The 18,160-nt window shown below is 40.8% G+C and overlaps 1 protein-coding gene across 2 annotated transcripts in view; it reads right to left on the bottom strand.

Moving 5' to 3' along the window:
• Window positions 1-18,160, bottom strand: part of ERCC6 (ERCC excision repair 6, chromatin remodeling factor) — a 72,164-nt gene that overhangs the window by 41,470 nt on the left and 12,534 nt on the right. For both annotated transcript variants that reach the window (XM_035023844.1, XM_035023850.1), the window contains exon 6: window positions 3,185-3,310. In XM_035023844.1, coding sequence (XP_034879735.1) covers window positions 3,185-3,310 — 126 coding nt within the window. The remainder of the gene's footprint in view (window positions 1-3,184; window positions 3,311-18,160) is intronic.

Below are 18,160 nucleotides of genomic sequence, written 5' to 3' on the forward strand. Positions count from 1 at the left end.
TCCTTCCAAAGTGACTCTACTTTAGAGATAATGTTGACCAGCAGTTCTTGATGGGGAGTTATTTTGCTCCCTAGGGGACACTGGGCAATCCCTGGAGTCATTTTTGGTCATTCAAACTGATAAAGTACAATTGTTATCTAGGAGGTAGAGTCTAGAAATGCTGTTCAACATCCTACAATGCACAGAATCGTCCTTACAACAAAAGAATTATTCTATCCAAAATGTCAGTTGTGCTCAGGATGAGAACCCCTGATCTAGACTAAAAGCTGACTGTGAACCATTACACTGGACCAATCTCAGCTGTGGATAAAGATGTAGTACAAAAAACTGATGTATGATCAGAAGCACTAAATAATCAACCTCCTTTTACTGAGGTGGAGAACAAGTATGGGAGCAACTCCTCCAGGCAGAGTAAGGACCAAAATCTCCCAGTGATCATTCTAGTGTTCCACCACTACACCACACCGCCTCCCCCAACACAGGTCCAACACCTCTTTTTGTTTGGGGCCAATCAACTTAAGGCAGGGAAAATCCTTAGAGGAGACCTTGAGAAACCATGAAAGGAAAAGTGGCAACCTGCACAGTATCCCAAAGGGAGTTTAGAAGGGCATTAAGACAACTGCATCCTATGTGACCCAGGAGAGGCAAGAGTAGTGTGATGGGTGTCTCCTCATCAACAAATGTAATCTCCAAGAGCATATGATTGTGTGTTTATAAAATGATTAACACTAAAAAAATGGTTTAAGGAAAAATATCTACTAGGTGGCCCTATTAGTCACATCACTACATGGAAATCCCCAACAACTGGGACATCGTACAAAGATGGCAAAGAGTGGCTCTTTCTTTCTACAAAGGCCCTCAGATCGCATCAGCACGCTGGCTGGCGGGTGTGTGTCGCTGGATGAGGAGGAGTTAGGGAACCTGGGTTCTGGTTTCAGCAGTGCCACTAACTAACTTAGGTTTTGTTGCTTTGATTTCCTAATAAACACTATAAACAATGACATACTTCAAATGAAAGCAGGTTACAGAATACAGTTTTCAGAACCTTTGAAAAGCATATAAAAAATTACTCCTTGTAAAGATTTTTTACAAACTATTGTACAATAATAAAAAAAATGACCATACTCTGCTTCCCCCATGAGACTGAAGTATCACAAAATAACCACAAATAATTGGTATATCTTGGCATTGTCACACTAACCCAAGATTGCATTTGCTAGTGTGGCTAAAAGTAAGGTCAAAAGATTGAAGTTTGTCATTTTATTGCTAAATTATACAGATGAATGCATTTGCTGGGCAAACTTTCAAAACAGAATTTTAAAAGTTAAACATGATCTTGCAGAAAATAGCACTTAAATGGATAATTGTACCTCTAACTCCCTTGCGTACAACTATACCCTGTTAATTTAATTCCACAGAGTGCAGTAAATACAGCAAAAAAATATCTATGGTTTAAAATTAAACTGGCCTAGCTAAAACTTAATCATAAAAGAAAAATGGAAACTTACCAATCCTATTAATTTTTTTCATACAGCAGAAGAAAAGGAACAGAAGTTTAATAACACTTATGAAATGTTTAAAAACCTGTTTTTGAGAAATGAAACACAAAATATTTTCCAGAAATGTATAATTAAGACTAATTAAAACAAACAAATATGACATGTATTTACATTAACTACTATAGGGTTAATAGTCAATACACCGAAGCCTATATACTCTTAGTAAGCAAAGTTTGGTTCTAGTAACTGAAATTTCTTTAGCAGAAAATCTCACACTTATACAACAATGCACATTCAACTCGACTCTTAAGGATATATACCAACTTACTACACATGCAGAAGTATCCTTCTTCATTAAATCAATTTAATTTATAATTTGGGTATTCCTTTTGCTAGTACAAACTGATACTATTTGGACTGTTCCTTAATAAGCAATCACTTTAGAGAAGATAAAAAGAGTTGTCAATAAATGTTTACATACCCTTCCATAGTTAATTTTCATTTGGGAGAAGCAATAAAGTGGCCACCTCTCTGGGCTAAGAATGATTTGTCTGCAAAAATTACTAGAGCGATTCAGATTTGAATTTCTACATAGGTCGGCTTCTGCCCAGTTACGGCAGCCCAACCAAGACACTTCACATTTTTAGGATTTCAGCTTTCCTATATATTTAGTGGTATAAAATAACTACTCCCAACTCCTTTTGCCCACCCTCCCCTCATTGAGGTAAGAGTTAAAACTATAATATAAGCCCTTTGAAAGGAAATATAAAAAGCATGTTATTTTTAAATAGACATCCTGCACAAGTTTAAGGCATGGCAGACAACCGAATCTATGAAGGAGATTAAGCATAATCATCTCAAAGAAAGAAGTTTACATCCCACACCCAACTACCAAGTGATGCTACTAAACAGAAAGTAGCTATTTAATGGCTTAACTTCCTATATGCATCGAAGAAGCCTTCCTAAAGTATCTTGTTAAGTAAATCCCAGGAGTGATGAGATTGAAAATGTGCCTCAGTATTTACACTCATCACGGGAGACTGGCCCAGGCATCTATCACACAGCTTCCAGTTATCTGGAACACTCAGCCACTTCACATATGAAACGTAGTCAGTTTCAAATAGCAACTTAATGCTGAAGGTGTTTGCCTAGATCTTCTCTTTTGACATTAGAACATCTACATAGACTATTTAGAAGCACATTTGGTCAGCTCAAAAGTATTATACCCTTAGGTACAACATAAAACAAACTACTCAGAATAGTTTTTATTTCTACACAGAAGTAAAAAAAAAAAAAAAAACCTCAATATTGATTTTAATATACTACTCTTCTTACTTAATTCATCTGACTTAAGAAATTAGAGGTTTGGTCCCTTAGAATTACTAAGAACAAAAAAATAATTCAATGTAGATGGCTTTTAAATGTGTTGCTTTTAGCCGGCTGAGACAGGTCCACACAGATTCACCAGCTTACCAACGTGCCCCATGCGCACTTTAGTCAATTTATTATCATCTACTTTAATGAGCAGCACGTGGCTAAAATTTCATTTGACAGTATCTATATTTGCAATAAACTACTGCAAGTACCTTAGGGGCCCACAGGTAACTACTGAGTCATATCTAAAATATTAATTTGTACACAATGGCTTGACGACAGATATAAAGAAAAGAACACATGGCACATACTTAAAAAGCTTTTTGAACAGAAAACCCGGCATTTTAAAATCATCGAACTCCGCATCGCTCTCCTCAGAATCGTCTTCGAGCTTCAGACACTTCTCTTTGTCCCGCAGCCTCAGCTTATTCCATCTCCTACCATGAAAATAAAAGTCATATTTCCATTATTTTGGTTACAAGACAGATTAAAATACAGTTCTACATAATGCACATGAAAAAGAAGGAAATCAGAATGGTCTTTTAGCTTTCTGCTACCGTCATTACCCAAAACTCTGATATTCAAAGAAAAAAAATTCTCTTTTCCTTCCTTTTCAATTCAATTCTTATTTGAATTATTACAGCTGCTTTAGAAATATTTCTGTAAGGTCCCATTTCATTATCAAAACTACTTGTGCCTCTTCTGGCATACCCTAAGGGGGAATTTCTCTGCTACTTCCTAAGATATATGAACTTAATTCTAGAAAAGATTCAGTGAAAATTTCAATATAACTATCTCCAAAATGGCAATGTAACAAAAAATTGATTTTATTTATAATTACTATTTCTGTGCTAAAGATATGATAGTCATAGCATAAAACAGCATAGTATTTTGAACATAAAGCAAATTTTGGGTCAAAACTGCTATATATCAGATTAACATATTGTTTACTTAATGGGGGCATCAACAATATCAAAGGACTGATAAGTAAACAACTTAGAAAAAAATGTGTTCACTAAATAAAATCTAAGTTATAAATTTAGTAATATGATGCTTTTCAGATATAAAATGAGTGTATCTATTTCAGAGGGGTGACGCCATGTATGTATACCAGAAAAATGTCTAAAGATCTGAAAGTCTTAGTAACACACTAAGGTTGTTGGGAAGGTGTAGTATTTAACCAGACTAATTCTGCATCCAAATAACTCTATAATGGACACCGGTGTCGTGAGTTAATACGTGTGTGTGTGTGTGTGTGTGTGTATACACATACACAAAACTCAATAGCCTCACATTCTGTTTACTTCCAAAATAAAAGGATGACCTTTCTCAGTATGCATATTCACAATGTGAATTTCACAAAATGGTGGGAATGGAATAAAGCAATACAGATAAATGCCTTCAAAGTAAAAAGCTCACAGGAAGCGAATGAGAACAGCAACATGTGTAAGATGACATTTAACCGCCACTGATTATGTAAGAATACTAAAAGAATGTGTGGGGGAAAGTAAACGAGAAAATGGAAGGATAGTATCATACACGCTGCCCGGTTAGACCAATGGTGTTTTCCAGTATCAATTACCAAGCACAGGAGGCCAAATATAAGAGCAACAGGCAACCCCACCGCGGCAGCTGCTGGAGGACCCTAAAGCACATCCTCTGATAAAGTCTCGCCTTGTTGAGAATGTCAACTCTTTGAAGTAACAAAAGGAAGGGATACCTGAGGTTTAACTGCGATCAGTAAGGAAGAGGTAGCTGGTGATCTGAAGCTGCTTCTCAGGGTACTAAGAGTACCTATAAATAAGCACTGTTGGTAGTTTCCAGAGAAGAGCAGCAAATGTAAGAGGCAGTACATAGCCAAGCCTAAAAAAATAGCTGTCATAAAACCATGAGGTAGTCTTTTTATATAAAATGTTTAATGACCTTTTTGTGCTTAACTTCTAAAGGTGATCTCTTCCTCTTTTTTATTTTTCTTCCTTAAAAACTATCTCTGTGCAACTGATGAAGTACCTCTCGGTGGCTATAATCGTCTTTGCTATTCTTCTGAGTTTCATAGTATCTACAAATTTAGTGAAGTGCAATGGTATACAGCAGTGGTTCTCGACCAGGGGCAATCTGGCCATCCTCCCCACCCCCCAGGGTAATTTGACAATGTCTAGAGACATATTTGGTTGTTACAACCGCTGTGGGGACGGAGATATACTACTAGCATCTAGCAGGTGGAGGCCAGGGATGCTGCTCAACATCCTACAATGTACAAGCCAGTCCTCTACAACAAAATCTTATCTGATCTTAAATGTCAATAGTGCCAAGGCTGAAAGGCCCTGGTATACAAGTAGACCCACTACTGAAACTTAGAAACCAAAATGATGTACATACATTTTCCTAGTGTATATATCTGGATTCTTGCTACCTACTATCTGAAATTTAGTAAGCAAGCAATTTCACATAATGAGATACTCCTCAGTATCCAAATTCCTTACTATCAGAACTCAAAACCAAATATCTGCAAAACAAAAGATACTTGTGTTTAGCAAATTTATGAATAATACAAAACTCAGAAGAATCACAAAAACTACCATATCCACTTAAAAATACTCCATTTTGCAATTACGCAAAGATAATTTTACAGGAAGAAAAAGAAAAACACCAGAAGATACCGGTTTTAGAAGTTTGGCATAAAGTCATTAAATACTTTACATAAAGAGTATCACTTTTAAACTCCATTGATAGATGATAGCTATTTCCTCAGACTCAGCCAGTAAGTCTTTGTGGCTGTTCAATTTCCCACTGCATCACTCTGAGTCAACAGGGCTTCAGCTTCCTCTTTCTCCTCCCTCCTAAAATGTACAGGCATCATGTCACCACAGAACACGGCACCTAGGAAACCACATAAGCCACTGCAGAAATGATTGCATTCCAGTGCCTTCCGCTTCATCAAGATGAAAAGAGCCGAACATTTATTCAGTTTGGCTAAAGGATGACTAAAGGTGGTAGGGAAAAGTCATTATTGCCTACAAGCATTTGTACCACTGTGAAGACAAATCGCCCCAGTAGAATCATATACACATATTAAAGACAGAAAATACCAGGGTTATAAAACCACATGCATATGCGGCTCAGGCTAAGACGTCCTTCTGTTATAGAAAGCAGTAATTCCTCAGGTGGCTTGTAGCCAAAACAGACCTCTGACCGTCTACCCAATGCCCCCTGAGGCAGTGCCGCACCAAGTCCTGACGGTTGAGAAGGCCGCCAGGGCAGAAAAGGGAGGGGGAGGGGCGCCAGAGTCACCTGAACTGAGAGAAACAGATGTCTTGCTCATCCTAGAAGCCAACAAGGGTCTTAAAGTTGCTCTCTTTTGTGTGCTTGACCTGCTTGTCCTGCAGCCTGGCAGGCTGAGCAGTCTGTCTGGCCAGGAGGTGTAAAAGGACCTATGAATAACCTGGGATTGACACATGGAATAAGCACAGGACAAAACAGGAAAAGTCTGCACTCAGACGGTCTAGAATCAAATCCTGACTGCTTTGTATCAGTTCTTTAACCCTCAGCAAGTCACTTAGCTTCTGTGGCACCTACCTTTCCTCAAGTGTGAGGAGGGGAGAACAATGGCATGTACTTCCCTAGACTGAGGGAGGATTAAATGAGGTGTCACATGTAAAGCCCTTAGCATGAGCCTAGAGTATGAGTACTCAACAAATAAATACACCGTTCTACATAATCATGTCTGCTTACTGAAATCCTCACACAAACTCAGACGCGATCCTCAGAGACTGGCACTGTCACTCTGTTCACGTACAGAGAAGGAAGGGGAGGCAACATACAGCACAATACAATCTGCCTGCAATAATACAATGCACCACAACGGCTTAAGAGAACTACCTGAACACATACATTTGGACAAAAACCACCTTTGTGAATCAAATGGATGCTCCAGAAATTATTATGAATACTGTGACCACTGATCACCATGAGTAAACACCCCTACCCATCAGAAGGTACCTGCTGGAATACCTCAATTTTAAAATTCTGTAACAGATGTGTAAACAGGGAGCTGTTTGAAGTATGGCTGCTTTTTATGTGACAGTAACAAAAAAATAGATACAGAATGACTTAAAATTGGTTGGGGGTAGGTCAAGATTAAGATCTGGACCCCAGTGATTTAAAATCACAAAAATCAGACATGGTCCCCAATGTCTAAATTCTGTTATTTCAATAAATAAGCTAGAAAATGGATTTTGAAAGTCGAAGGGGGCAGTAAATAGTCCAATACTTACATTTTTGGAAAAGAAAGAAGTTTTTCATATTTTCTACGCTCTCATTTAAAAACCTCCGCACATGTCATAGTCACAGCTGCAGCCACATAAAAGCAAGTGGGCCCGGTGTTCCCTGGCAGCGCTTCTAGCTCCTCACACGCCTGCCACCGGCAGCCTGCTAGCAACTCCACCGGCAGCCACTCAGAAAAGAACCCAGCAATAAACATAAACGGACAATTCCAGTCAGATGCAGGCAGAGAAACTGCTCCCTGGCTTTGCTACGTTCATGCAAGAACGAGAACCTGGCCCAGGCTGTGGGGCCTGGGGCGGAGACCACAAGGATCTGTCAGAAGCAACTCGGACCCAGGGCCGGGCTGCTGGCAACAACGCACGGCATAACCAGTTGAACTATACCGAGAACAACACTTCCTCCAGGTGCTGGGGCACCTTGTCAATGGAACCCTAAGAATACACCTGAGAGCTAGCTGCCACCATTTAAACTTAATTTTTTTTTCAAAGGAGAATTTCCAGAATGCCAAGGATGTTCAAAATATTTAAGCGGGAAAACACAGTTAGCTGTCTTTATGCCACGACTTGGTGGTTTCCTCCTTCCTGTGCCATGTGCATTCCTGTACTGTCCCCAACCTCCCTCCCACAAACACACACATCCACACCCTCCATGGACCCTTCAGAGTCTGCTCAAGCAGTGCCTCCAGAGAAGGAAGCCTTCTTTGGCCAGCCAGAGTCAGGTGTCCTGTCCTCCAGGTACCTTCCCAACCCCACGGCACCCTGGGCACACCTGGTGTTTCTACTAGAGCACTCACCAAGTGTTCAGCCTCATTTGAAAACCGTATCTATCTCCCCCATTAGACCAGGAGCCACTTGAGGCCAGTGACTGTTTTTAGTCATTTTCATACCTCTGGAGACCAGTAGTTCAATGGCCCACCTCAACAGAGATACTCAGTAAATGCTGCATGAATGAATGAATGAATGAATGAGGTTCAGAATTGGGCTAGGGATAAGGAAGACACCAGGGACAGAAGCGTGGCTTGAGAATGGTCAAAGTAGGTCATTCAAAAATGGGTTCAAGAATCGTCCTGTTCTGGCTCATTTACAGCCTACCTCCTGCTGTATTCCTCCTCTTTCCACATGTATGATGTTAAGGTACTACTCCAAGATTCATCCACTGGACAAACATGGTTAAGGTGCACAACAAAGAATGAGGCATGGCAAGGACAAAATCAGAGAAATTCTTAATTTTATAAGGAGAAAAAAAAAAAGGACAGGAGAGGAAGCTCATTACACTGAGTCATAAAAATTTTGTAAGTTATTTTCAAGTCCTGAGTTCGGTTTTTTGGGTTTTCCAGCAGATTTACTTTGCAACAAAACTGGTTTCTGTATACCAGTCCTCAGGAAGAATCAGAAGCCCTGGGTTTGAGCCCAAGCTTCCCTAGGACCAGGTGCAAAAGGATGGGCAAAAGATTCAACCTTTTTAAATGAAAGAATTCATCTTCTGACAGAGGGGGAAAAAAGTTTAACTAGCCCTAAACTACACTGACATCACTAGAAAGGAAATAATGTTTTTGATGATCCCACCTTCGTCTTTTTCTTTAATCCACCCATGTAATAGTCACAGCTGCAACCAAATAAAATGAAGTACGTTAGTCACTGGGGAGATCTTCTAACTCCGACAGTTCCTCAGACTTCAGTGGCAGCCACTAGAGGAAAACCCAGTAAAAAACAGATTTCAGATTCCCACTGAGAAGTGAAAACCAGATGTGGGCAGAGAGCTACATTTCAGGTCTATAAATGGCAAGGGGAGATCTGAATTTTAAAAATATCATTCAACATCACTGCATTTGTCTCCTTGGCCACCGAAGGAGCCAAATAAGAGGTTGTCACAGCACGACATGATAATATATGTACTACACCCTCTGGAAACTTTTTTTTTTTTTTTTACACTGTATACATGCCAGACGCTATCTCAACATTAATTATTGGCAGGAGATTATACAAAAAAGTAAAATTGAGACATTCTAGTTAATTGTAGGTTAAATATGAATAAAAAATAACAACTGTGAAAACACCTACTGCAATCTTGGGCATTCAGGAGTTAGATGTAGCTCCCAAGTCTAGAAGGCCCTCATGCTAGTCCACCCATGCCATCAGCCAAGAGTAAGATTATCACAGTCCACTTGGGGTATGATGTCCTCCTACACATCTAGGTCAGCAAGGAGTGTGGAAATCCAGCCTTACAAGACACAACAGAATAATCTGGAACACTGACCTGAGAACAGAGAAAACCATGAGGAACCAAAGTGTAATCCTGACCTACACACACTTAGAACCAACAAGCAGACTGTGAAGCTTGAAGATGCCCCGTGGGCAGAGGTCTAGTGCCCCCTAGTGCATTCAAAGGAGAAATAATTTTTTATTTCTCCCCAAACAACTACTGATAATGTGCTCCTATTTGTACAGATATTTTATCACTAAGTGAGCCTTATCGTATTAATAAAAAAATGTATAAGAGGTGAGAAAAGCCTGACATCAACAAAACTTAAGTATTATAATAGCTAATGATCTGGCTATGCATACTAATACCAACTGTAAAACTGCCTTTTACTTTGGAAAGAGGACACCTTTTCATATGTATCAATATTTATAGGCTCTTCTTCATGATTCTTACAGACCCTCCTACTGGCTCGATGAAATCTCTGTAGTAAATGTTTTACCTAGGGCGCCTGGGTGGCTCAGTTGGTTAAGCGACTGCCTTCGGCTCAGGTCATGATCCTGGAGTCCCGGGATCGAGTCCCGCATCGGGCTCCCTGCTCGGCGGGGAGTCTGCTTCTCCCTCTGACCCTCCCCCCTCTCATGTGCTTGCTCTCTCTCATTCTCTCTCTCTCAAATAAATAAATAAAATCTTAAAAAAAAAAAAATGTTTTACCTAGTGGGCATGCAAATAAGAACAGCTAATACTTACTGAGTACCTGACATATGCCTAATAGCTTAGATATATTATCTTTTATAATCCCCATAGCATCCCTGAAGAAAGTATTGCTATGATCCCCATTTCAAAGATGAAGAGATGTAGAAAATCTCACAGCTACTAGGTAAGACTCTGGCATTCGATTCCATGGTCTGTGATTTCTAAACCCTATGTTACATATCGCCTCCTGAGTAACCTTTGCTAGCTCTGGACCAGCTGTGTTTTGAAATTACACATACAAACATCCACACTATGTATATGTTTTTTTAATTTACAGTCAGAAAACAAATACTAATAATAACAAGAATAGCTACCGATGTTGACAGTGTGCTGTGCACTGTTTTAAATAACTTACCTGTATTAATTCATTTACTCCTTACAAACCCTATGACGCAGATACTATTTTTAATCTCTTTTTCACAGTTAAAGTAGGCAGGGAGAGGTGAAGTAGCCTGGCCAAGATCACCAACATGAAGATTCAAACCCAAATAATAGGCCCCCAGAATCCGTACTCCTGTTACATAATCTTGCCTCTCAAAAATATTTTTCAAACTACCTAAAACCACCTCTCGTCTCATAGTGTAAGCCAAAGAGTCAATAATCACCTCTTTAAGCACTATACAATGAAAACAACTGTACAAGACAAACCAAATTCTAAAGCTTCAATTCAAATTTGTCTCAAAAGATGTCCTTCCCTACCTCAATACTGCACAGAGTGAGTCAAAACTCATTCTTCGGGACTCCTGGGTGGCTCAGTCGGTTAAGGTCTGCCTTTGGCTCAGGTCATGATCCCAGGGTCCTGGGATCGAGTCTCACATTGGGCTCCTTGCTCAGCGGGGAGCCTGCTTCTCCCTCTGCTTGCCGCTCCCCCTGCTTGTGCTCTCTTTCTCTGACAAATAAATAAAATCTTAAAAAAAGAAAAAAACTCATTCTTCACTGTACACCTGCCAACTTTTAACAGTAAAATCTGTTTAGCAATTCTTTTCACTACAGATGATCTGGGCTGAACAAACACAAAGGATACATTTACTTAATAAACAAACAAACCAATGCCTACACCAACTCACAAAAAGGCAAAATATACCCATCAATAAGAATTGTCAATTATTAGTAGCTTCAGGTGATTTAGTAATAAAATGAACATGCCCGCTCCAAAACTCCAAGAAAGTCATATATTGAGCTGCTTGAAATTCAAAAGTCACCTAACTTCTCTGCCTTCATTTTCACATTGCAAGGGCCACCAAGCCCAGAGTTTGGATCTGCACTATGAGGAAAAATTCACACACCACACAGTTAAACTCTCAATACGGGGTGAAATTTCAATCTCAGGCTCATTCTCCACTTATTGCAATATCCATGAAAGAAATTCTACAACAGAAGCACAATGAGTACAATTTGATTTTTAAAAAATATATTCAAGGCACCAAGCTGGGTATTTAATATAGTTTGCATTTCTGTAGTGCGATAGGTTTTCTATTTCAGACAGCTAAGAATCCCTTACAGATTAGTCTAATTTGCTAAATTGAGATACTCAGTGTTTTACTTTTCTTATCTGCCTTTTTATGGTCTATCTGGGTGGACTTAATTGGCATATCTGCGCAGATGAAATACCCTCAGTGAGGAGTCCAGATCTCACAGAGTAAATTAAGACTGATGTAGACAATTATGCACTGGAGCTGGGAATGAGAGGTGTGTGCAGAGCACAAAGCAGAATTAGTCTTCATTTGTGTCTTAGCTTCGTCATTTAAAAGAAGCCAAGATTCTCTCTAAGAAAACTCTTTAAGGGAATAACTTTTTCTTCTCTCTTTAAAATACAGACTCCTGGGGGGCGGGGCGGGGAGAACACAGGTTTATTTCTTGAGAAATTAACTCCCAGAAACCGATGGTAAGAACAATCTTTAAATCATTAGGTTTCTTGATCAAATTAGCTTTAGGTTTCTTGATCAAATCTAGGTTAAACTTCTAATAAATTCAGATTTTAGAGATCAAGTGACTTTTTTTAAAAAGTTACAAGGTCTACAATGTAATTTGGCTTTTCCTATGTGCAACTTTCCCGAATGTGCTGAATTGTCATCCAGTGCAAACAAAGATCTAACTGAAGAATAAACGAGACAATCCCAGTGCAAAGGGAGCCAGCTCTGGGCAAAACAAGACAAAGAGGCTCTGTGAGGACAATAAGATGGGAGACAGGCAGCTAGGAGAGTGGTTCTAGGAGGCATGGCCTTCCACAGCATTTCAGGCAAGGAATGGGACCCACAAAAAATATGGAGGCGGTCCCCATCAAGTGACAGCAGAAACCTGCTGCTGAAGTAATGCTCTTCTCAGTCCACTGCACTGACCAAACTGATAGATCACTCCTGCCTACCCCAATCCACCTTCAGACCCCTTCCCCAGCCTTCTCCATTTATGCTATCTTGGGCAAATTATGTCACCTTTCTGCTCTCAGTTCCTATTTCCTCAGGGGTTGTGAGGTTTAAACCAACGAGCCCACCTGACATGAAACATTGCCAAGTAGTATGCATTCAGTTCTCAGAGAACCTCCTTCCATCCCCCACATGCCACCCTTGCTCAGGCCATCAAAGCCTCCAAATTTTCAAAACCCTGAGACTTTTTTTCAACATTTATCCTACTTGGCTTGACCCCCCTAAGCATCTGAAAATGCTGACAGCCTTTCTCTTCTCAGTCTCTTTCTCTTTTTCTCTTCATATATACAGTCAAACCCTCCAAACCAGGATCCAACTCGCCCCTGGCCACAGCAGCCCCAGTGCTCAAGGGGAAGGACAACGGAGATACTGTTTACTCAGATGATTAAGCCTTGCAGTGTGAAGACACTGTGTAAGATTTACATAATGAATGGAGTCATTCAAAGGTAGTTACGTAAAAAAAGAGGGGAGAGGCAGAAAAGAAAAATCTTCAAGGTTTAAAGGTATTTTATTAGATGGATTAGAAACCAGTTACACCAACAGGCATCATGACTACAGATGCAGGTTATACAAGACATGAGGCAAATTCTATCCCCATCCTGTCAAGTCTTCTAGACTCCCTACAATCTCCCCAAGTCCCCATCCAATCCGCTTAGGTTTTCGGTTTGGTTTCCATTGCAGGGAGGTGGAGGCAGCTATGTGCTGATTCTTGGCGCCACCTTGTGGTCACACTTAGATATTGCACATTCCACCCAATTCCACAAATAGAAGGGAAATGACATTTACACAACCCTGTCCTGGCTTCAAATCCCAGCTCTAGGGGAGCCTGGGTGGCTCAGTCAGTTAAGCGTCTGCCTTCAGCTCAGGTCATGATCCCAGGGTCCTGGAATCAAGCCCTGCATCGGGATCCCTGCTCGGTGAGCCTGCTTCTCCCTCTCCCTCTGCTGCTCCCCCTGCTTGTGCTCTCTTTTTCAAATAAATAAATAAAATCTTAAAAAAAAAAAAATCCCAGCTCTACCTCTTAACAGTGAGATCATAGGCAAGTTGATTAACTTGAACAGGGCATGATCAAATGTTTGAACACCTTACTATAATTATAATAACTGAAAGATATGTATACATAGGATCAAAGCCTGGAATGAAATGTAGACAAATAACGTGAAAAATAGAGATGTAGGTAGTTTTTTTTTATCTTAACGTTATCATAAATTCACTATTGAAAAAAAAAACAAAAAGAAATCACCAAAAGTGCAAGGTGGGGAGTGTGGAAAGCCTTCAAACCATTGGCAGGTAGCAACTCAAATCGGTTTCAGGCTGTGATCTCAGCAGCTTGGCCCCCGAGTACCTGATTATTTGAGGAAACTCAGGCACCACCTACTCAAGAGTCTGTTTCTGAACTCTACTGTGTTTCACTCACTGAGGTGGGAGTAGAATGCAGGAGGGGGTTTTTGCAGCAGCGATACCAAGCTGACTCTGGGCTAGAGTAGAGAAAAAAAAGCATTTGATTTTCAAACCCCAACATCCTTACCCACAGTTCTTTCCAATCGCCTCCAGGGTTTCCTAAGTGGGAACATAGTAAGGGCCTGCAATAATGAGGGATGCCACCACCCTTGCCTCAGACTCAGCTGGAGCTCAGTCAAAGCACTCACGCAGTGCCCAGCTCCTCCCACCCCTGACCTGCTGCCTCAGACACTCCAGGCTGAGTCCTGAAGATGCTTTCCAGGTGATTCTGAAGCATATGCTCTGATAAGAAGCAGATGATCTATTATGTACAGCATGTAGCTTTGACCTAACCTCAAAGTTCCTTTTCAAGCCCGACCCTATATAAACACACTCGTGCAGGGTATATATAAGAGGATTTCAGAGAAACAAATACAAACTGAATCTGCCAAAAGCCATAAGCGCAAAAGGAAAAACAGTATATAAAATCTATTTATACACATCAAGTAGTTCCCAAACTTGACAGTGCATCAGAACCACCTAGAAGAGCTTTTAAAAATTACTGCTTGGTAGCCCCCCACTGGACTTCTTGAATCAGCACCTCCAATGGTAGGGCTCCCAGGTGATTCTGCAGAATCAGCCCATAGGCTAGGAACCTCTGCTTTACTCTATGCTCACTGCCAAGGAAATACAGCCCGTCAGGTTAGCAACTAAAACAGTAACATCTGGCAAACAGAAATAGAAAGAAGAGCTTCAGGGTATGGGTTTAAGTCAAAGTCTTAACACTAGCCCTAGTTGTGCCAGGAGGAGACGACACTTATTTTGAAGTGCATCCTCTCACTCAGGACGTAACCTGACCTACAGCCCAAGCCTGGCCCAAGCAGTGCCAACCGCTGCCGGAGGAGGCCAGGGTTGGTGACATTTTTTGTTTGTGCTGTATCTCAAGGTTGGCAAACACCTGGCATGAATGCTGCTGCTTCCCCGAGGCCCCCGTGCCCATGGCAGACATCGCTAACGGACTGCGGCACTCCTTCCCAGGCAGTCCACACCGGGCCTCGGTCTCCCCCTGAACAGATGGCCACTGCCCAAGAGTTCTCCGGCAAGGCAAGGGCCTGTGCCCTGCCTGTCCTACAGCTGATGGCTTAGAAACCAGGCATCTCTGCACACCACAGCCACTACACCACTATCCAAGGCAATCCAAATGAGAAATGATGTGCCTCCAAAGCAAAGCAAGGATTTTCCTTCTCAACAACCTGCACCCTAAGGTCTATTTTAACATATCTGAATTACTCAACAGACAAGGCCCCATGCCCGTTTGAATCTCCTCCACAAAGTCTTCCCCAAATATCTGTCTGAATTCATTATTCCCTTCACACTGGTTAGGGCCTATTGGTGCCCATGTCCCCTAAAAGACTGCAAATTCCTTGCCGGAAACCCTAGTCCTGGCCCTGGAGCACACACATGCATTCAGGCAGTGAGAGCAAAGATGTAGCAATGCGAGCTGCCTCCTATCTCACGTGGAAATCAATCAGAAACACTGAGGTAACAAGGACTGCTGATCTTTGATCACTTTGAGGGGAAAGGTGCACATATGAAACGTGTGGTCTTCTGGGCCACCCTGACCTGTCCTGGCTGTACATACTGGATGAGATAAGTGACACGTAAGTGTTCACCAGGGACACCTATTGCTCAAACACAGAACATGTGTCATTCCTAAGAAGTCTTTGACTCCTGGAGCTCCCAGACCCTAGCTTTCTAAAGCAGCAATGTATTTTAAGGAAAGCTGAACCTCACAACTAAAAGCAATACCCTAATAGAAACTCTGCTGCTACAAAATGAAAATTAAAAAATAATGGATGTTTTCTAGGATCTGCATACTAAGGACATGAGTAAGAACTGACAGAATATGTACTTCTACAAACTGGCTCACCCATCCTGGTACATTATCAGAGGTATGAAAATCAAGGAACACCACTGAGGAGATAGCCTCCAAATGCAACTTAGTACAGAGACAGAAGCAGGATACAAATGTGGGAAAGGCAAAAAAACATATGGGCACTTTAAAAAACGGGTAACACTTCCAAGACTGATCTGAGGTCTTGGGCTAAGTCAGAGAAAGTAGGATCCTAAATGCTATTATCCTGTTCCAGAAAAGGTTAAGCTATAGAAAAGGCTTGATAGGAAATTCCCACACTTGGCAACAGCTAAAAACAAAGATACATAGTTGGGACTAAGCTAGAGCTAAGGAAAGACCTCTGATGCTCCAGCTGAGAGAATAAAGGAATTGAGATCTCTAGGAGTGACTCACTTTCACTTCTGAGTCTAAATGAGCATTATAATTCACAGGGCTATAACCAATACAAGTTCAATAAAAGGCGCCTGGCCTAGGTACATATTCCTAAGCTCTAACCATAGAGAAAAAGTCATTTTCTATGTTGCAAACTCTATGGGGCTTTATTCTGATCATCTATCATCAAACCACTGCTAAGATAAGGGAACCTAAAGTTTTTTTTTTTAGTTCACTCAAGGGAATACCATCACAATTTCAATCTGTATTCAAAGATCAGCAACAAGAAGAAAGAAAATTTAAAAAAGCAACTGGCAGTTCTAAAATGTTCTTAATAATGCTTCTCAGTCCTGAGCCTTTTCTTTTACCATCCCCCAATCCAAAGCGTACCAAAGGAGATGGAATACAAACATTTCAATGTGTTATCTGCAGTTTAACAGCCTTAATAACTGTGGCCATAAAATTTTAAGAGCTATAGCATTTTGGTGGCAATTAGAGTTATTGATATTTCTGAAATTCATTTGAGATTTTACTGTAACTTCAGCAAAAAACTGGCTTTGATATGGCTTTAGAAATAACTATTCTACAGTCTTGAGATTATTAAGAAAAAAGTGTTGCCATGAATTTAAATTAAGCCCGTATTTAAAATTCAATCAAAATAAACTGCTTCTGATCAAGATACTAATACATTTAAAATAAATTTAATATTGAATGAGAAGAAAATATTGTTCCATTTACAATCAGTATGTTGAGATTAACACTTTTTTAATTCTCTACAGTTAGTTAAGAAATAGACTGACACTGCTCAGGGTTCAAGAGTATCCCGCTGATATCCCTCAAACACCTCTACTGATATTAATTGTGCAAAATAAAGTTAAAGTTGCAATGAGAAGTAACAAATGTAAGCCACTCCTCAACTATGCTACAAGAGGTCAAGAACTCGGTTTAGGTCACAGGTCCTCAAACTCTGTGTGAAAAGAACTATGCCACATGTGCTTTTAAAGGGTTAGGGAATTATGTGACAGTCTGGATGTGGGTCATCAGTTCTAAATAACAGAAGGAAAAAATATCAGGACAATCTGAATTCACAGAGGTCAGTGGAAAGCTACAAGAAACACTATAAATGAGGTCTCCCTACATAGAAAACAAGAAAAAACTGTTGAGGACTGGGAAAAAGCCATCCCGGGAGCAAATACTTAAAAACTAATCTGTTAAACAGATTCCCTTTCCCTTGGACTTTCTTAGTGCTGCGTGAGCTCATGTGGGAGGCCAGAGATGCGGCAGGGTTGTGCTCGGTGGGCACACTGGGTACCTGCAGCATCCAGTTTCTCAGGGCTTACAAAAAATATGTGGCAACCAACTTCCCGAAGGAACACAATCACCTTCCCTTTCATCTTATTTGCATCATCTACTGAGAGAGTCATGGCAAGAAAAGCCAAAGTCAGTGCCCGGCATCAAAACTGAGAGTGAAAAGGAAGGGTTGGCAGTGCGTGTGAACCGCCTTTCCCGCAGCAGGACAGGAGTTAGTAACTCCGCAGGGGGCCGCCTTCTCAAGACAAGGAAGGTGGAATTTAGAAAACAAGCTTATTCTTTCATACACTAGAGCTTAAATCTCAGCTCCTTTTTGGAGGAACGTCCTGGACAATTACTTTCCTGCTTCAAAAGAAAAAACCAACCACGCAGCATACACCACACAGGCCAGCCTGTTCCTTTTCCTGCCCCTGGCTACAGGTGGCCTGAGTATAAAGGCATACGGCTCCGCCTTCGGTCCTCCACAGGCCTCTTGCCCCAGCCGTTCCCCTAAGCTTTTCTTCTGAGACTTGCCCCAAATCTGAATGAAGATACAGAAGTTAGAAGCATTGGGGATTAGCTCCACTGGGGCTCTGCTGGTCCAAGGA

The sequence above is a fragment of the Mirounga leonina genome, unplaced genomic scaffold, assembly GCF_011800145.1.
Source record: "Mirounga leonina isolate KUSES-001 unplaced genomic scaffold, KU_Mleo_1.0 Mir_114, whole genome shotgun sequence".
In the NCBI taxonomy this organism is placed as follows: Eukaryota; Metazoa; Chordata; class Mammalia; order Carnivora; family Phocidae; genus Mirounga; species Mirounga leonina.